At 35.8% G+C, this 21,278-nt stretch overlaps 1 protein-coding gene across 3 annotated transcripts in view; it reads left to right on the top strand.

The window, feature by feature from the left end:
• The window catches only part of KIDINS220 (kinase D interacting substrate 220), a 66,448-nt gene that overhangs the window by 42,742 nt on the left and 2,428 nt on the right, over positions 1-21,278 (top strand). The window contains exons 22-28 of one of the 3 annotated variants that reach the window (XM_074152908.1): positions 1,583-1,761; positions 3,108-3,334; positions 7,822-7,932; positions 8,847-8,903; positions 15,273-15,413; positions 17,088-17,186; positions 18,336-18,584. In XM_074152908.1, coding sequence (XP_074009009.1) covers positions 1,583-1,761; positions 3,108-3,334; positions 7,822-7,932; positions 8,847-8,903; positions 15,273-15,413; positions 17,088-17,186; positions 18,336-18,584 — 1,063 coding nt within the window. Of the gene's footprint in view, positions 1-1,582; positions 1,762-3,107; positions 3,373-7,821; positions 7,933-8,846; positions 8,904-15,272; positions 15,414-17,087; positions 17,187-18,335; positions 18,585-21,278 lie in introns of all 3 variants that reach the window. The other 2 variants (XM_074152909.1, XM_074152910.1) reach the window with 2 other exon arrangements.

Below are 21,278 nucleotides of genomic sequence, written 5' to 3'. Positions count from 1 at the left end.
GAATAATCCCATGGTATATAAAATTCTACTTTTTATGGAGGATTTAAAAATAAAGATAAAAAGGTCATTGCTTTTAAAAAGCTAACAAATTGTGAAATAAGGTACAATCATTCAGCTAATGATAGATTTAGTTCCTTAGCTGAATTAAAGATACAATTCAGTTGCAGCCAGATTTTTTTAAAAGTGTTAATGTCTTTTCACAGACACGAGTGTGTATTTATTTAATGTAAGAGATTCTTGGTTGCACTTTGATAGGTTACTGAGTGTACATGAGGGCTCCTTCCTCCCTTTCTGTCCATTCATCTGTGCACTCCTTTCCTCCACAGCAGCACTGGCAGTTGCCTCAGCTGCTTTAACTGTCCAGAAATCAGAGAAAACTCTTTGTGCTTTGCTAACTTCTTTTTAGGAAGTTACAGCAGCTCACAAGGCAGTCAACATGTCTGTGCTAAGTCATCCCTTTTCATGGAACTGCGATCATAATATGTCTTTGGGAAAAGCCATTACCTACTGGAGTGCATCATTCATTTTGTATTTGTATAAAGTTTTTTTATTTTTTATTTTTCCTCATAACTTTTTTCCATTTTTACTTTAAGTACAGTGTGGTTACTTCGCTGGTATCCATATAGAGTGCCGTCACAGTCACTTTATAGTCATTACTATAACCATGTCAACCATTCTCGGCGCATTCTTTCACTATTTCCATTTTTATTATCCTGGATGTGTGAAACATTTTTTCATTTTGGTAATCTTTAATTTAGATTTTCATTTCTCATTTGATATCAGATGAGATACCAGTCATGATACTATGAGATGAGATGTCAAATAAAATAGATCCATCTGACCCATCACGTCAGCCTCCATCACTTGCTTACATTTGGTGGAGCTTTTCCTAAACTTTCCGCAAGGCTAACATTTAATTCTTCTCTGTGTTCCTTCCTAAAACTCTCCTTTATACTAGGTCTTACAAAAAAACCCCACCATTGCTTGGTAATAGTCGTAATGCATCAACAGTCCCTCACATTGATCATGTCTCATTGTTTTTTTGTGTGTGGCTTCTTAAGACGGTGGATTACTTGAAAGCGGGAAATTTCTCCATTTTCTACCATGGAAGTCATGCACGGTTGGGTTTTTATCATTGTCTTAGATGCCTGAGTGCTCCTGTTACAAGAAATGTTAGTTTTAAAATGAGATTTTTAAGCATGGAATTTCTGATTTGGGGTATCAGAATCTGAATGGATGTTTGAGGTTAATGTTGACAAGTGTTAAGTTCCCCTTACTTTGGATTTGATGTTACTGATCTGTAAATTTCTGACCTGATTTTAGTCTTCTGTGTGGCTTCTTTGAGATTTCTCTGAAGCATATGATTAGATCAGATTACTTAGCAGTTTGAGAATTTTTGCATATTGGAAAATGTTAAATTGTTCTTTCTGCGGACAGTGCAGCTCTTTATGGGTTCTTTTCATTTTCCGGAGAACAGGAAAATGGATGCAAGTGTACTAGTATTTCACCCTAAAATATCACAAATGGAAGTCATACTCTAATAAATATGGTTTATGATTTGTCTAATTTGTTTCCCCTCTAGAATTTCGAAGAATATTCCAACAACTAAAGATGTTGAACCTCTACTTGAAATTGATGGAGATATACGGAACTTTGAAGTATTCTTATCTTCACGAACACCTGTTCTTGTTGCACGTGATGTAAGAACCTTTTTGCCATGTACTGTAAACTTAGATCCCAAGCTACGAGAAATCATTGCAGGTGAGTATGCTTTCAAAGAAATGGAAAATGACAAATGTATTATTTCTTTTCATTTTAGGTAGAACTACTTTGCATGTTATGCACAATCGTTTGTTCATCAAATCAAGCTTTGTTTGATTAGTAACAGGCCACTCAGTTTCACTTAGTAGCTTTGTGGTAAAGGCAAGATCATACAAGACTAAAGCATCTCTTCTGAAGGGGGGAATCCACTGTTCTTGATTTGAAGACTGCTATAGCAAATGGAGGAACCCAATACACGCAATGGTATTTTAGTAGTAGAGGTGCCAGTTGACTTCTAGAGCTTTGTTAACAATTTTGAATAGTGTCAGTAAGAGCCCATAGAACTGAAACCATTGAAACGGAGTGGAACCTCTCCATTTCACGTATACCTCACTAGATAACTGTGTGGCTGATCCCGTAAGTTACTTTTTAATTTGCTATAGTATGATACTTAAATTCATCCTAGGGCGATTGTTGTTTATTGTGCAGTGGTGGTTAAGCAGTTACCTTTACTTATTTCTAGTCTCAAAAAATGCAGTCAGGTTCAGGTTATGTTCTGTTCTGCAAAAACACTCCACTTGGCATTAAATGTTCTGACTGCTCACTGCTGCTGTGGACTGAGGTGACGCGTGGTATGGGCTGGTGTTACACATGGTATGGCTCTTCTTGTCCAGTCTTAGGGATGGCTATTGGCTTTGGAGTAAGGCTACGGCATCCTAACATTTCCACCTGTTAAGACATGCTAAAGCTTTGAAGAAAACCAGAATTTATGAGTCTTTGGTATGGCAGTCAGTATTTTAGGTGGGAACTGAATTCAGGTATTAATAGTTCTCTTTTGCCTGTCTTTTCTGTTGTGACACTTTTCTTCAGTCCTCAACTGGAATTCTTTTTGTTCTTGCTTTTTTCCAACTTTCTTCTCTGCACTTGGTAGCTGGAGTGGGATGGCCTAACTTTCTTCACAAACAGTCCCGTTAATCTCTTCAGACTATCACATCCAATACACTTGTCATCAGAGACATACTTGACGTGATGTATTCCTGCATTTCTTCCCATTTGATTTGGGATTTGTAATTTGTTCTCTCTGAGAGAGAATGTTTAGAGGCATTTAATGTGCTATGAAAATTTATGCAATAAATTGTCCTAACTCTCCTAAAGACTCCTGTGTATATGTGATCCTCAAGAGAAATCAATCAAATGCAGCTGAAAGTGACATTTGACATTCTACTTGATGAGTTCTGATTGGAGTTTAGTACATGACAATGTACTGTAATGAAATGGCAAACAAATCAAAACTTTTTCAAAATTTCGAGCAAAATCTCATTCTTTTTTACCTCTTTATTTTTCAGATGTTCGTGCTGCAAGAGATCAAATGAATATTGGAGGACTTCCTTATCCCACGTTGCCTTTGCATGAGGCACCTGCTAGAGCAACATCTCTCTTCAGTCAGCCTTCATCAGCTTGCTCTTCCACAACATCTTTCAATGGACCTTTCAATAGCGGAGTTTTATCACCACAACCTCACAGCAGTTACTATAGTGGTATGACAGGACCTCAGCATCCATTCTACAATCGGGTAAATAATCAAGAACCAATTAACATTCTTCTGATTCAGTCTGGTAATACTGCAGATGTCTTCTACAAAATATTAAGAGACCTATGCAAGTTTTATTTAGAAATGAAGACAAGTCCAGAAGTTGCTAAATTTCACATTAATGTTCAATCGCTGTTGTCTCAGAAATGTGGTAAATTGCATCAGAAAAAAAAAAATTACACAAGAGGAAAAAGGTCAAATCATTTTGGGACACTGTTCAGTTGCAGGGTAAACTCTGCACCATCACTCACATACTTGCTTACAGACACTAGAAGGGAATCCTGGCTTTTTTTTTTTTGCTGACTTTGGTTAAAAGATACAGAAACTCAGTTGAAGAGCTACATCACAAGAATCTATGTAGACGTCCGTCTTGCCCTTTGTCTCAGTTATTCTGGGATCTTTTCCCTAAACCGGTGTTGTACTAGTTTAAAGGAATTAACATAAATTGCATAAAATGTATATTTTTGAGCTATTTGTAGGCCTCAGAAAACAGTCCTGGGCATGGCTCACTTAAAAATTGAATGAAGTACTTTACTGTATAGTTGGATCAAGTCTAAGCTTTCTATTTTTGTGGGATATATTCAGTATTTTTAAACTTTATTTTTTACCTTTTTTTTTTTCTGTCATGAAAAAAAGAGTAGAAAGCTGATATGTCATAGCTTACTTCTCTGTACAAGAAACTTCTCAGCTTTAAGTAGATTTGACAGTAGGTAAATGTTCAAACTAATTAGCTGGAAAGAAAATTGAGTTATTCCTAAATTGGTGTTTGTTAACCAAGGCAGAAAAGAGTACACGAAGCACAGAACTTTAAGTTATCTGTTCTAAAATTATTCTCGTATACCCTCAATACAGGAACAATGTAATGTTTTGTTGAAAATAACTTAGTGACATATACTTTGAAGTCGTCCAAGACCGTTAAATGCTTGTCACATGAACCTTCATGCTGAGACTAGCTCAGCTTTGTTAAAGTGGGAGTTTAATTGGAAGCCCTGGTTTTGTGTCTGTGTTACTGTACATGACAAGGTTTAAGTGTGGGGTGATACCCAGTTGAAACTTGTATATTTTTGTGGCTCTAAAAAGCATTACAAAAGCAATTACTGGTGAGTCATAAGCTATTTTTAACAATCACTTTATTTGTTCATTTGTATTCTGTGCATACACAGACTTATAGCCATCCTTATTTTTTCCTTTTTGCCTGCTGAAGACTAAGGTACTTCTGTTTTGGCCTTTCTCGCTGGAATTTTACACTGCTCTTCTAAGGTATCATTGTTTTTAGTGTTCCACACTCTCAAATATTGACTTTCCTCTATGGACTCATAAAGGAGCTGTCATGAACACCACATACTGAGATAAGTGATGAGGACCTTATAATAGTAGAAAATTTAGACTGAAAGGCTGTTTCCTTCAGCAGTTTCAATCATTTTTGACTTCTCAGGTTTTTTTGTAATAATGGTGTTTAAAAAAAAGAACAGCAGTAGAAGAATAGGCTCTCCCCAGTAGAAGTTTGAGAGAGAGATCTTGAGTATCTGTATGAGACAACGCAATAGGTCAAATACTTCTATGGAAATACCTGAATTTTATGCAAAAAGTTCTGGAGATACATGCCTTATTCTGACCAGTAAACATTTCCTGTACTGTTGTCTTTAAGCATCCATTTGTGCTTGAGAAAAAAGCCTTTGAGCTGTTGGGGAAAAAAACTCAGGCTATTTATTTTTAGGAAATGCAATATTTTATTATATATGTTTCTGCTTTGTTCTTAAGATGTTCCTATGTTATAGACCTTGAACTTCCAGTGACGTAATCTATTCATTTTGGTTTTAAACTCCATTCTCTCTCTGTATAGCTATAAAGGAAATATTATAGTCCCGTTTAGCAACTCTTCAACTTGGCACTTTGGCTCCCTGTATAGGACTATGCTGGACAAGTACACTTTAGCACTGTCGAATGGCCTGGGTACAAGTTGGATTCAAATTCAGCTTCCCAAAATCGCTATCATGGATCATTGTGGAGATTTGTGTTTCTTATGGGGAAGGGCAGAGCGGTAGGCAAGTCTAATTGGGATTTCCCGGGTGGGAACTAGAAACTGTAGTATGTGAAGACTTTTTTTTGCAATGTATCAGCAAAATCTTAGATATCCTAAATAACAAACATCACACTTATGCTTTATAGGATATTTGCAAACTTGGAGAACAGCTCTACGCTGGTTTACGCCCAACATGTATTTATATTGAGCTCATGTTTTCACAGTATCTCTATTACTGTACTTGAAGATTGAGTCTGTAGAGTTCAAACCTATAATGGAAAATTAATTCCACAGTTAGGAAGCAGTGGAGTAGCTGAAGCGGGCTCCAGGTATAATTAGAAATTATGAAAGAATTGTGGGATAATTGCCTTATTGGACAAATTTTTTTTCATTGCTTTGTCGTTTGATGACTCGCAACCAACAAATGTGCTCACTGTGTGTTTCAGAGGATAGTCTTTGCAGTAGTGAGAGCTGGGCACTTGAATGTGGTATGATCATTAAGCATTTCATGCTTCGGGGTTTTCCACGTGGTTTAAGCTGTTAGTGGAAAACAGAGGCATTTAATTGTTCTAGAAATAACATGAACTTTTTTTGAAGAGATTTTCATTTCCAAAAAATGCCATAGAATCTCTGCCTTATGACAGTGAAACAATTTTAAATCAGTGAATTTTCTGAATCATCTTACACTAACCAATAAATGTAAGGCAAAGGCAACTTCCCCATTTAGACTAATGGTTACACTGCATATCATGTAACTTCCTATGTTGGAAGAGCATATGAAATTTTTGAGGTAATTGTGTGAAAGACTATGCAGAGACACCCTCTAGCAGCTAAGAATACGGAACCATTTGTATTCTCCATAAATCACTCAAAGTTGTAGTGTTGTACCATCTAAGTAATTGATGTACGCAGGTATTAAACTTTAATTTCTCAGTTCATTTACAGCTACTTCTGAACGCAGAGGGTTTTTAGTTTTTATTGACAAGTCCAAAGTGGAATATTTCAACAAATTTTACTCCTCTCTCATAGATTAGCCCTTGAGTCATAAAATTATCTATTCTCTACTGAACTTGGTGCAGTAGACTACTCAGAATCTTGTCATGTGCAGAAACACAAACCAAATAATATGTTTTGTTTTGTTAAATAGCTGGGTAGTACAATTTTGAAAATACTACGTCTAGAAATATCAGAAATCTGTAATAGAGACATTGAGATTTGTAGGTTTGGTTTTTTTGGAGAACTGAATAATGAGTTGAAAGCAATGAGTGCTATAATTCTGCTTTTCCTAAAGGCTAAAGGCTCTGTTGTTTTCCATTACGTTGCCTTCAAAGGTAATTGATAAAGAAATGGAAATCTCTATTTCAAAACCTAACTCACATTCACAGACAGGTCAAAACAAAATTTCACAATGTTGGAAAAGCAGTTTGTAGTTCTTAACTGCATTGTAAGGTTCATGACTCAAATGCACACTCGCGTACACACAGACAAGTTTTGTAGCATGTGAATTTCAGGAAACTTCTTTATACATTTGATTTTAGCACTCGAAAGATGAGAGCCTATGGAGTCATCTGTTATAATGGAAGCGTATTTGTAATTTTGAGATCTCTGTATCTTTTAGAAGTTACTTTATTAAAAGCCTGAGTTCTCATGTGGACGCTTTACACTGATGTGCTGATAAGACTTTTGGAAATTTGGCTAGTGTTTGTTTTCTTGAAATTCATTAGTAAAAGGGGATAAAAAGGAGCCTGGTTATAAAAATTGTGATTAGAGTTAACTGATATTTGTGGGGAAAAACCGTATTTCTGTTTTTAAAAATTTTTATATTTGTTTTATAATAATTAACATTGTCCTTTAAAATGGTGTTTGTATTGAACAACGTGCATTGACATATTTCCAGCAAAACAAAGCTCAAATATTGTTTGCTCTAAAAACCTATTTATAGATTTATGAAATCTAGCATTTGTGGAAGCCTTCAGATTGGTTACCACAAATACGGAAAGTTCTAGCAATACTATTGTGTATCACACTTTTTTTCTTTTGGTACCGTTGTCTTCACTATTATGAAACACTATACGATTTACTGAGCATCTAATTTTGAGTTTAGCAGGTCTGAGAGAGTGCAATTATCAGAATTGTCCTTAAATGATCCTTTTCCCATGCTCAGAACAGATGTTAGAGTGTAACTACCAAACCCACTCCAACTCTGTTCTTCCAGAAAACCACACCAGAGCAGCATTGGCTCTGAGGGATTAAAGAACTCACTCCAGAGCTTTTGATTGAATTCTGTTCAATGCAAAAAGTAAATATAGCTACTAGTAATTGCTATTTTACACTTTATTAAACTCGACTAGATGATGTGTTTTGTTTAAATAAGTTTTATTTTATTATTACATTTTGATTTGTGTAATTGTTTGTCCCTTTTTTGTTACGTTTTTTTTTTCCATAGCCATTCTTTGCCCCATATGTTTACATGCCAAGGTATTACCCTGGCAGTTCTCATCTCATCTCACGTCCACCACTAAAAACGAGTTTGTCCAGAGATCAGAACAATGGCCTAGTAAGTATTTTGAAGGATAATTCAAATACTAACCTAGACAATAAATATAGTGAGTAATGAAAATTAAGGTTATTAATGATGATTCATTATTAGACAAGTACAAGCTCTATATTTGTATTGGGTCTGGCCGAGATGGAGTTAATTTTCTATAGCCCTCATACAAATAATTTAAGCAAAGATCTTATTAACATGTAATGTAAAATGTATTTTGTTTTAACTTCAGAAATTACTTAGAGAGGAAATCAATTCTAACATCTGAGTATCAAGATTAGAGGAGAATGACCTGTAATATTGGCAGGAAAATATTTTAATGAAAATGCCCACTGTACTACAGTAAAGAAATTGATATAGTGTAACACTGTAAGAGAGTACAACTCATAAATTTATATTCAAATTTTATAAGATAAAATTACATTCTTTAACATTGTAGAGAATACTAGAAATTGGAAGGTCAAAGTAAAAAGTTTAAAGGAATTTTTAAAATATATAAGTAAAACAAAATACATTTTAAGTATGCATCAGTTATAGCTTGGTTTTGTAAGTACTTATAATTCAGCATTATTTACCCACTGAAAAGGAAAAACGAGCAGACTTTTCTAGCTTCCTATGGAATAATAAAATTCCTATTTAACAGTATTTATTTTACTGACAGATGGCTGTTCAAATGGAATTAAGAACTAAGGAAAGCTAAAAAAGTGTAAGCCTCGCTTATCAATCAGTTTATTTCTAGATTATTGATACAATGAGCAAAGCTATTATAAGGTGGTAAAATCTATGATCACTTCAGGAAAACAAATGAGTTTCTGTTGAATTATGTATTATTACGAGCTCATTCTCTCATTCACTGTTTACTTCATATTTTTTGTTGAGCCCTTGATCATTTTACCCAAACCGTAATATTTTGTTGTTGTTAGGATGTTATCAAGGAGGATGCTGATGAGGGGCTTCCTTCACCCACAGACCCCTCAATGGTAAATGAGTAGTCATGTGGTGTGGAAATTTTAGCATCTCATTGCTTTTTCAGCAGTAATGAGTCTGCATTAATCATAACTGCAGTTCACTAACACTGCATCAGTGGCTTTGGTGGGCAAATAGAGTAGTTGAAAACTAATGTAGTTCGTGAATGGATTTAAGAGCTAATATATCACTTAAAAGATGTATTTTATTTTTCCCTGTAGTTTTTCCCCTTACCTTTCTCAGTAGCTGCAGTGAGCTTTCCGTAAAAAGAGCATTGTGGTAGCTAAACAGAGTGAAGAATGACAGCTGGTCATTCAGTGCTTAGATTTTAGAACAAACTGTGTTTTTCCTGCTTGAGTTAGCTGTCTCATCTGAACTGTACTACTTTAGTTGGTGGCATAAAACTATTGCAGTTAACACAGTATAAAGCAACTGCCCATGGAAATCTAAAAAAAAAAACCCCAACCAAAAAACAACAAAAAAAGAAAAACAGAAACAAAAAAAACCACAACAAAAAATTAAATCGTTGATCATAAGCTTATTCTTGAGTCAGAATGCTAACATCTACCTCTTCCGCAACTTCTTGTTTTATCTTAAGTATTCACACAAAGATGTTGTCTTTATGAATATCTGTTTTAACTCTAGCTGTAGGAATTGATGGAAAATCAAGATTTATTACTAAAGCAAAGAGGTTAATATGATTGTCATAATTCTCTTAATACTTACTGCCGATAGTTGTTGGCAACAGTTACGGTTTGATCTCGGATATTTTTTCTTCTAGTAAATTGTTGCAAAAATGTCTTTCCATTTTTGAGCAATGAAAAAAACAAAAAAAACCCTACACAAATTCCAGAACTGTATTTAACTGCACATAACCTTCACTGAGCACCCGTGTATGGGCGATGCAAAGGAAAATATACCCTAAAGTTCTCTCTTCCAGGTGATTAGTTACCTTTTGTGAAGGGATGACTTTTGGGTAAGTTTTTCTGGTAGAATAGATTTGGAGATGCTGATGCCTTTCCTGTGTTTGATTTGATATCTCAGTATCCCATTCTCTTCCCAGTCCTTTGCAGCTTGTCAGTGCAAGGAGAAAAAGTAAAGACTTTCGAGAAAATAGTGGCGTGATGGCTGAAGTACATGTGTATCCGAGAGTGTGAGAAGGGGCGCAGGACTGGAAAAGTGGGATTTACTCTCAGGGCAAAGTAGTGAATGAGCTCCAGCAGCAGACCTGGACCTGGTTGCTCTTCTGCCTGCTGCTCAGTGTGTGTATGTTAAGCACCCGTAGGCTGCAGTTTCAAGCAGCAATTTAAAAGATTCTATATATGTAGTCTATTGGCTTGTAAGTAAGAAAATGCAGGAGTTAGAACATTAGTAAGAAACTTTGTTTGCAATAATGATAGTGGAGGATTTTATTAGATCCATTTTTGAGTTTAATTTATACTGCTGTAAATATATATAGTACAGCACATCAAATCATACACTTTTCAAAGACTTAGCAATATTTAACCTAGAGCATAAATCTAAAATTTTGAATTTTTGAAAATTTCTTGGGTAGGTTACGAGGATGATGTTAGTCAGGGTGCTGTATTCTGTGTGCCTGGCAGAATGCCTCATTAGGGTCTCATCTGTTCTACAAACACTGCTCTTGTAGACTGTACTGAAATGTCTTTGAAAGGAAGCATTGTTATGCTTGGTTTAGGTACTGCAGTTATCCAGAGGTGATGGATGCAATAATTTCATCCAGCTATTACATAGCTCTTAATCGCATTGTTGCCACTGTATAGATGATACAGGTTTTATGTAATGGATTGGCACATGCAAAATAATAAGCTAAAAAACTGTTCAAAGTAGGTAATGAACACCAAGATGTGTAACGGGTTTGATGACTGAAAACAAGAGGAGGCTGTAGAATCAAAATTCTTTCATGCAAATCTGGCAAGGAGCAAGAAATGTTGCAACTTTACTTCTGTGTACAGTAGAGAAGAATCATCATTTAGAATGTTTTAAGTTTTACAGGGCAAAACCCGGTCTCTTTGGGACTATCAATTTGTTTTACACAGGTCATCGTTGCTACTCATTGCCCGAGTTGGCAGAGCTGTGCTGAGGATGTTACATGGTCTGGTTAAGGCCCTGCTGTTGTTGTCAGTCTGACGTTGAAGTTGACCAAAGTCTGAAATTTCAGATCCTAATCGTTACTCTTGTAAAATCAGTGTAAGTCTAGGTTAGCTCAGTAGATACCAAAAATATTTTGAGAGCAGTCATCCTGTATCAATGATTTTTCTTCTGTCACCTTCTAGATTTGAACTCTGTTGCTGATGATAAAACTTGTCTATCTCAGACTGTAGTTTACTGTTCTTTACTAAACGGATCAAAACAGATGTCAGAGCAGTAAGTTTACTGGTACATCTGTTTAGTTGTGTCAACGTGAAGGTGTGATGCGAATTTTAGGGTATTGGCTTAAATCACTAATGAAAATAGACTTAAGATGTCAGCCTTTGCACATCTGTGGTGGAGGCAAACAAGCATTTCTGCTGACTTTACTGTACAAGTGGCTATTTCTGACAGGAACTGCAAAAACTTATAGAGTGCTCCTTGGATTGTAGTGTTACCAGTATCTGTTCATAGCATGCCCTATTATGTTAGAAATCATAAGCAGTGGTTATCTGTCATAAATTTAATCACGTGCTTTAGTTTGCATTGTTAATTGTGATTTACTGGGATGCAGCTTGTTGCAATATCATTAACTTTGTTTAAATAAATTTTTTCATACTGCACTGAATGTATAATAGCTGAAGTTGTAGTATGTATGCTTTGAGTGAGAACTAACATGGCCCAGAGCGTGTAGTGTAGATAAACATACAATACTCATTAAGAAACTGGAAGTGCTTTTCAAAAGTTCGAGCATGAATGAAAGTGTGTGGCACGGGAGTTTTTGTGTATGGATTTTCCAGGTGCTTTTATGTAGCATTTTTGTGCTTTGAATATTTGTTCTTAAAAGAAATTCCTTTTCAGTTCTGGGGGGTGGTGGTGGTTTGTTTTTGGGGGGGCGGGGGTGCGTGTGCTTAGGAGGTTTCAGTTACTTGAGATGCGTTGGTGGTATCTCATAGGAAAATAGTATTTGTGTAGCATATGTGTGTTCTGAGGGTATATGTTAAAAGTTTCATCACATTATGAAAATATCCTGTTTCTGTCCTAACACTGATGTCCTCTGTTTACTTCAAAGCATGTCATCTGTATGTTTGACCTTTCTGATGTCGCTTTAAGCTGTTGTTTCTTTTCATTCTGTTTTGTCCTTTTCTCTAAGCCGTGTAAGTCTGGGTTAAACAAAAACAGACAGGTACAACCACTTTCTGTGAATTATCATTCACTTGTTTCAGAGTCATTTCAGAAGCTATCATACTGGCGCTTCATGCTGGGCTGTCTGTAAACTAATGCTCATTACTAGCCTTGAGGTTTGTTTTGACAAGCTGCTTTTAGCTTTTGCATGGCAAATACTTTTCAGACTAATGTTCTCTAAGCATCTCTTAACAGAAGCACTAAGGCTGAAAAATGTGTCAGTTTAAGTACAGTTTTAATTCACTTACATGATGACAATATCCCTAAAGCTATTACATTACTTATTCTTCGGAGAGTGCTTTTTATAAAGAATGATTTGGATTAATGTGCATCTATTTCAAACAGTTCACGCTTTAACAAAAATAGTCTAAATATTTTAGTGCTTTTCTGTATTTTTTTAATACACAGAAAGAAGAGTTTCTAAACTAACTCTTAATGCATGCAGAAAGAATGACTTGTTCTTGATTGTTCAAAAAATATTTTGATCTGAAGAACTGTTAAATTAGAAGTGTTTAAAAGTTTTGTTCATTTATTTGTAGATAAATGATAATGTATTTACTAGATTCATAGAACAAAGGCAATTGCTTACACACATTGCTCGAGGATCATTAATTTTCGTAGTGCCACAATGTAATTTTGGCTATAACAGTTTCTATTATTTTAATTGATAAGCTTTCTTTCAAAAAATAATTAAGATTTGAATTAACTTAATACCTTTTCTTTATTCATGTATTATCTAACTCATACCAATAGTAAATAGTGTGTTTATGGGGGAAAAAATAAATAAAACTGGTATTCTGAAGAAAATCTTAAAGTGATTTTTTTTTTTTTTTAAATAATAGAGATGGACATAAAAGAAGTGTAAAATAAATAGTTTATGGATGAAGCTTTATCCTGTCATATTCATCAGTTTGATGGTTGGCTTATATCCTTAAAATGATTTAGTTGTGCTAAAAATCAGGCTAGATTAAGGCTAAATTTCTTCCTTTAGATGCCTAATATGATAACTAATTAGGTATTCTAGGCGCCTAATTAGGGAGACATTGCAGAATCTGAAAAGTAACTGTTTTATCCTCAGAAGGAATACCAAGCCCTAAGTTAGGTGTCTAGACTGTAGCGGAATTAAAATGCTTAATTTTCATGCAATAATTTAGGTAATTTATTGCCTACTCAGAAAATGGGGTATATCCTTTGTTTGTTTAGTGTCCAGTTGACATCACATTAAAAAAATATAAATGGTCAAAGGAACAAAGATTAGCGCCCCAGCTCTGTTTTCAGGCAGGTGTGTGAACTGCGAGGCTTAGATTCCCCACAACCTCCCATAGTGTTCTGGAGTGAAGTTGACAGTTTGCCAATTTTAAGTCCATTTCAAGTGCATCTGGCAGAAAACTTCAGGGGAATTACATGTAATAGCATCTAAACTTTGAAACTCAGAGTAGCTAAGGTGGGGAGCGTGCCTGCGTCCCCAGATCAGGATATCTCTGATAAAGTAAGTTAGAAATAACTCTGAGGTTAAAGGGTAGTAGATAACGGGTTTTTAGATTGCTGCCTTGGAATTAATAGTTGAATAAATTCTTCTTAAATATCCTGGTTTAGATAATTCTGATATGGTTAATGCCATTCTGTGTGATAATGCTTGGTTTTCATAAGCCATATATTTGGATCTATTAATTTATATTAATTCTGAAAGATTAAATAACTCTGAAGTAATTAAATAAAAAAGGGGGAAAAGTATTTTGACTATACGTAAAAACAGTCTTCATTGGTAAGTTGAGGAATATAGTCAAACTTGATTAACTGAACTCTGGGTAGTCAAAATGCACTTTCACATCCCAGGGTTTACTTTATGTGATCATGAGCTCTGAAGCTTTAGAAGCTCTTTTTCATCCTCCCAAAATGACCTTCGTTTGGTGCATGGTCTACAGTGCTGAAACCGAAACTTCACGTTCAGAAAAAGGGGAGGGTGCAACCTCCCTCCCAGGAGGAGGGCGTACAAGCATTTCATAGCTGATCAAACTGGTTCTGATTTTGTGCTTAGAAATTTGGAATCACTAGTGGCACTGTGTAGAGCTTTGCACTTTGCTCCTACTTAATGCACAGGTCCCCAGCCAGGGAGAATGTGGGGGTTTTTGAGGACATACTCTCTTAGCATCCTGACCACCTGCAGATGCATTTGTTTTGGTTTTCCACAGTTTCTGTGAAATTCCCAGAAGCTGGCAACATTAACAGGATGACGTCTGCGTTACAGATCTGAGTTGTGAATAATTTCTACATAAACCTTGCCAAAGTTTGAGATACATGAAGCATCCTCATAGGATCTTGGAAGGGCAGTGGCAGTGCTGCCCTGTATTTCTGTACTGTGGTACACAGCCCCTTTGCGGATCTTGCATAAATGGAGCTGAAGGAACCTCTGGAAAATGGACAGGTGTTGCTAAAATTACCCCATGAATCCAAGTAATTGAGGAGTTATGTTTTAGGTCATCTTAGTCTGATACTAAACCATCAGTTTTTAAGACAGGAAAATCTAAATTTCTGTGTGTCTGCATTATGTAAAAAAACACCCCACAACCTCCCTTCTCTCCCCCCCCCCCCCCCCCCAAAAAAAAAAACCCAAAACCAAAACACCCAAAACAAACGCATCCCCCCAGCTTCCAAAACCAAAAAACCAAACCCTAAACTAACTATTAAAGTCAGGGGGAAGCTCTGACTACAGGTGCATTTGAAGTTAATTAACTTCAATTAACTGCTTACTTAATATTTCTGATTTTTGTGTTGTTTTTCTTACATAACATTATTTAAGAGACATTTTCTCATGCAGGCAGGATTCAAGATGCTGTGTTTTTTCTTATAAAAATACCTATAATAAATGTTTCCCAATATATAGATGTTCTGATAATAATTGAAAATGCCTGTGCATTCTTATTCTCATCTCTTAATTTTAAAATGTAGTGGAACGCAGCTTGATTTGTGTTACTGCATATAGTGAAATTCTGAGTGCACTGTGTATTTGAACGAATCTTACGTGCATGTTTTCTCACTTCTTACAGGGAGCAGGCACAGGATCGACCACAGGAGCGTCACACGTGTCCCTGAGCACGATGAGTGTGGAAGCCGTGTGTGAGAAGCTAAAGCAGATAGATGGTCTGGACCAGAGCATGCTACCTCAGTATTCTGCAACTATAAGAAAGGTATCAGCTGAGCTCTTTTCTTGAAAATATTTATGGGAACACATCAAATGTCAAAACAACATCTTCACTTCTATGCGTGCTAAGTTTGGAGGACATTTTAATACAAGCATATGTTTTTCAGGGAAATGCTCTCTCTCAAAAAGCAAAACCAGACTCGGAAATATAAATGCTGATGACACTGGTTATTTTGAGGGGGAAAAAAAAGGCAAGAAAAACGTTTCAAAATTGCCATGTGTAGAGAGAGTTGCAAAAGTGTTCTATAACCAGGTAGTAACATCCCCCCCCCTCCCCCCCGAGAAGTTGACACATCTCTTCTGTTTTAAGTGGGTGGTAAAGATGGTTCTGTTTCTCTCTTATCACGTTCCATGTCTAATATGTTTTTGTTACTGCGCTTTTCTCTGAGACATAAAGACAAAAATGATTCTGTGCTAATTACTTTTTTTTTCCACTATTTGGTGTACTCCTTTTTAAAGAAAGAAGGGAAAAGTATAAAGGTTGTCATTAATGAATGATTTTGCTGAGCTCACTTTGTCCCAGTACCTGTAATATCTTAAAAAACACAGGGAGGATTAAGAGATAGGTTTACCATAGAAAACTTCAGCGATGTTGCTTAAAGCAAGAAGTAGGATGTCAGATTGCAGCTCATTAAGTGTAGCTGCAAAAAATTCCAGTTGCTTCAGTGGCTTGAGTGCTAAAAGAATGTGCTCATTGGTTATCTTTAATGAGATTCCCTATTTACGTTCTTGCATTTCTTACTGCAAGTGATATCATGTAAAAAGGAAGAATGAAAATGGCTCAGCCTGATCTTTTTTCCTCGTTTGATTAAGAGCATCTGCTGGGATATGGGAACAAACCCAGTGAGATCCCTCAGACTGAGCAGAGCTCTCAACTTGGGTCTTCCATTTTGTGGCCACTCTCTGAAGACGTGGTTCCTCTTTTACATTCTGTCCATCCACTGGGACATGGTATAAAGAGAAATCCCTCTCATTGTTACATAATGAAAACGGTTCTGCATTGAATTTGGTGCTGTTGGAAGTTAAGTACTATATAACATTCCTAATGTAAGGAATCACCTTCCTGGAATGTAGATGGTGTTTAGGCACTTCTGTGTTACGTCTCTGAATGATGATGAAAACTAGAAAGAAGCCTAGTCTTCTCTCCCCGGGTATTTCTGGTGATGGGGGGAATGTAAGCCTGTGTTGATGGAGGTAGCACTTGAACTTAGATGCCTCAAACCAGGGGTCAGATGATGCCTGGGACTTAATTGATTTTCTTCAGCTACTTGGGCGTCTGCAGTCCTTTTGTTTTGAGTTTGAGAAATCTAGGCAGACAAATGTGGTTTATTGTCTGTGAAATTTTCTGCCACTGATGTGTTGTTTCCTTATGTCTGTTCATAGAACACAATCATATTGCCTTTCATACACACATTTTTGGATAGGTTTAATATTTTAATTTTTTTTCATGATGCATAGGTTCTTGGTCTATCGGCAATCATCAATAAATAGTCTTTTATAAAAACACATTTATTATATAGGATTGGACTCAAGAGTGATGTTGGGGAATTTCACTAGTAGTCCCCACAATATATCTGATTTTAATTACCTTTTTAGTCTGTTACTGCCACGCCATAAGTTTTGTATCAGTAATTTACATTATTTAGTTTTATTGTTTTAGGCAAATATAAATGGCCGTGTCTTGGCTCAGTGCAACATTGATGAACTGAAAAAAGAAATGAATATGAACTTTGGTGACTGGCACCTGTTCAGGAGCATGGTAAGACTCTCTCTTCAGTATTCAGGTCATCATAAATTAGTCTTTTTCATTATGAACCTTACCTTTTTTTCTTTCCTGTTGCTTCATTGTTATCATCATCTCTAAGATGATAAGTATCGTCTTAAAACATGAATGCATTTATTGTTTTGTTACTTTCTTTTTGTCTTGAGCACGTTAATGAAGAACTGGTTGCCTACGGATTTGCATCTTAATTGATTGTAAACTCTGAAGTCTTGCCTCCTCTTTTTGTAAGATCTGTTTTTCCTGAATGGGTTCCCTTTTCCCTTTTAAAATTTGCTTATTTTAATGAAATTGTCAGAACTTAATTCTCTTTGAAGTCTCTGTCCTTTTGTTAAAAGGTAGTGAGGGAGTTCAAAGCATGTTAGTGTGAGGAAGTGGGCAGCCAGGCTGTTGGAGATGCATGGCACACAATTGCATAAGCATAATTTTTAAGGAAACTTAAGCTAAAAATCAAGCCAATGAGATAAATGTATAATGTTAGATTGACACATACTTGTATAATGCGAGAATGCTGCATTGCTTACTATTATTGAAGCACATATAGAGGTATCTCATTTGCTCCATTTCCGTCTTTCCAGTTTGAGAGTAAATGCCAGTTTTACAGTGAGGGTTATGCATCAGAGAACTGTGTTTTCTCTTAAGTATTTTTAGTGTATTGCCAGTTTTCTTTCTGAAGATAACAGTATGTGTCTCAACTGCTAAATCAGTCTTGAAAGCGCTGAGAATTACGAGATGAGATTTATTGTTAGTTTCAGGTTGATTAAGCTATAAAACTGAAGTGTTTGGTTTTGCTTTTAAATCTGTGAATTATCACTTCTCTAGTTTTACAAGAATGTAAGTGTTTTGTGGCATATGAGTTCTTGTAAGGGTCTGAGCAGTAATAAGAATAATTTGTTGATACAAAAAAATTCTTAAATATTAACATGTGATTTGCAGTAAAGATGAATGCACTAGATCTGTGAGCAAATTTTTCTTAATGCTTTTCCATGATCACAACCACATGTGCAACTACGCTTCAACAGTTGTGAATTCCGTGTTCCTATTTTTAATAGAATTCTTCTTTAACAATTTTAAGAACGTCTTCTATTTATATAATTACATTTACACTGTCTCTTTTTGTGTGTTAAGATACTTGAAATGAGAAATTCAGAAAATCAGGCTGTTCAGGAAGATCCTCGTGGAACAACTGAGCATGTTAACGCTGCGATTCCTCATAGTGAACTTACTCGTCGGCCTGGGCATAACACTGAGTTGCCTCACACTGAGCTTACAGGTCTTTCTGGTCAAGCTCCCTACACACTTAACTTCAGCTTTGAAGAACTCAACACAATTGGTCTTGATGAAGCTCCTCCGCGCCATAGTAACTTAAGTTGGCAGGTATTTAATAGAGAAATGTATTCTGCTTGCTTACCTATATAGTAAAGGGTTTTATTCAAGTGTTCTTGGATACAGACAGGTCAAGAAATAAGTCTGCTGTGCCAGTTTGGGTACTTTCAGTTCTCAGTCTTGGCAAAGACAGGTTTTGCAGAGATGTAAACTCTAACCACGCTCTCCGAGTCAAAGTCTTTAGTCTTTACCATCTGAAAACTAGTCATCTGTTTGAGTAACCACTCTTCAAGAGAAAAAAAAAACAAAGCTACAGTGCTTTTCTCATCTAGCTTAGAGCAACATCCTGCAAGATTTCTGTTTAACGTAATATTCAGACTTTGTGTATGAAAGTTTCTAGCTATACCCTAGCCAGGTGTTACACTATTCAAAGGATTGCAGGTACATTTATTAGATTTTTTTAAACAGACAACTAGAGCTCTCCGTGACAGCACCTTGACCTGATAATGCATAATCTATTTGTGGACTCCAGAGCTGACATCCTTTTCTAACTATGGTTTCTGCCATAGGTTATGATCAGTTTTCTCCTGTATCTTACAAAATCACCCAAAGTGTGTGATTTTTCTTCTGTCCTTTTTAAGAAATAAGGCAAATCAGTTGTTACCTAAAAAGAATTAAAAAACTAAACAACCCCCCCCAAACATATAGCAGCTTTTTCATCTCTGGAAGTTTAAATTAGAAAATCTTGAAGGTGCATCAAAATAAGAAGGCACCCAAAACTACTAGCTATAAGTGATATTTTTATTATTCAGAATTATCACTGAAAAGACATTGGGGATATATATCCCAGAGATAGATTCCTATCCCATATACCTTTGTGTGTGTGCGTGCACGCTTGTGTGCGTTTGTACCCTTACTGCCTATTTCCAGCAACAGAGGATCAATGTATGTTTTTCCAAACCAAAGTGGCATCACTCGGACTTCTTATGTTGTTTTTGTGTCAAAAGCACAGAAAGAAGTACAAGAAAATCTTTTTAAAAAGGCTCTTTAAAATGCAAGTTTAAATAAATGGAGTTTGTCATGCCCATATTGTTGTCTGAATTTGAATCAAAAGAATGAGAAAGGTAGTGTTTCCTTAAGGAAACATTAGAATTCGCCTGTTGGAATTTTTTAAGTTGATACCGATAAAAGAATATTGCTGCTTCTTTGTAACAAGAAGGAGTACTACTGGAAATGCACAACAAAATCAAATATTTCTCTTGGTGAGGAACCATAGCAGCTGTGAGTAGGGATAAATAGTATTGATTATGCATAAATAATCAAGTGTTAATATCTGTGAGATTCGTGCGTTTTGCTTTAGGTATTGAATTGCTTAGGAGTCATGGCAGATAGAAGTCATTTAAACACCATTTTCTTTCAGTTAATTATGTTTAGCTGTTCCCCAATATTCTAGTATATATACAACATTATTGATCTTATGAAAAGCTCTCAGTAGTACTTTTTTAGTAATAGAGAAGGAATAATTGAATGGGAACCTGCAGATCTTGTGTATGTTGCTTGCTGCAGCAATTATGAGAAAAAAAAAAAAGATGGTGGAGAGAAACAAGAAAGATAAATATAAAAGCAGGAAAAAGGTTGGGGGAAGGAGGAAAGAAAAAGAGAGGGTGAGAAAGAGAAGGATGGACCAAGAGGGTATATCTATATGATTAAGTAATTCTGTTCTAAATCTTAAATTCATTCACAGTGTTTGAATCCACACATTAATTTTCCTGTTTACTTTTAGCTCGTTAAAATTACCCAAATCCTTTTAGGTTTTTTTAATAGTGTTTTTTAGTGGAAGGTAGGTTTTTGAAATGTGGTTTATTTTCATTGTTGCCCCAAATAAGACATAATACCTCAACAGTCTTTCGAAGTCTCATCTCTTGTGCACTGCAAAGTTTAGTTGGTTTCCTAAGGTACTGGCTGCTTAAGTCAGCGTCTCAGCTCCAGTGCACTGGGCGCTGTACACCTTTTACTTGGCGGTAGCAAGCAGCCTTTTATATGCATGGCATGAAGCCATATGGGCAGCCACAATCCACTCCTTTACTTTGTTCAACTCTGTGCTAGACCTCAGTTCTAACATTTAATAGGTGACATAGCATCCTATGTCTATGGGCTTCTCTGTGTGCACACTACCAGAGAGCGGGGGGGGGGCAAAGAGCAGCATCTTTGTCTGCTTTGTCTGAGATCTGATTTTTCTGAAATGAGCTATATGCAATGGAATTTTGCTAGGATATATTGAATTATGTTAGGATGGGGGTTTTTTAAAATGTTTTTGAGAGGTGCTCAGCATTTAGATGAACTCTTGCGGTCTTTCTAATAGAAAATGCTAATTTCGTAAATGTTCAAAGATGTATTACAAAAGCCCATCTTGACACACAAATTCAATTGTTATAATTATATACTCAAAAGAGTTAGCCTCAAATGCACTGGATAAAATGCTTGTTTTGTGGAATTCTTCTGTTATGGGGACCAACAATAAGAATACTTTGTGAGTTTGGTGAATGTGTGTGTGATTGCATATATATGATTATAGTAAGCATGTTTAATTATAGCATTGACAATTTCACTTGCATAGTCTATTCACAGCAAGAAAAAAAAATCCTTTAAGCACATACTTGATGCTTTGAGTTACTTAATTTAAAAAGATCGGTAAAAGTAAAAATAAATAGTTAATTTAACTGTTATCTCTCTTTTTTTCTTTTT

This window comes from Numenius arquata, chromosome 9, assembly GCF_964106895.1.
Source record: "Numenius arquata chromosome 9, bNumArq3.hap1.1, whole genome shotgun sequence".
Classification (NCBI taxonomy): Eukaryota; Metazoa; Chordata; class Aves; order Charadriiformes; family Scolopacidae; genus Numenius; species Numenius arquata.
Note: the sequence above shows the minus strand (reverse complement) of the source record. Positions and strands in the feature narration are given on the sequence as shown.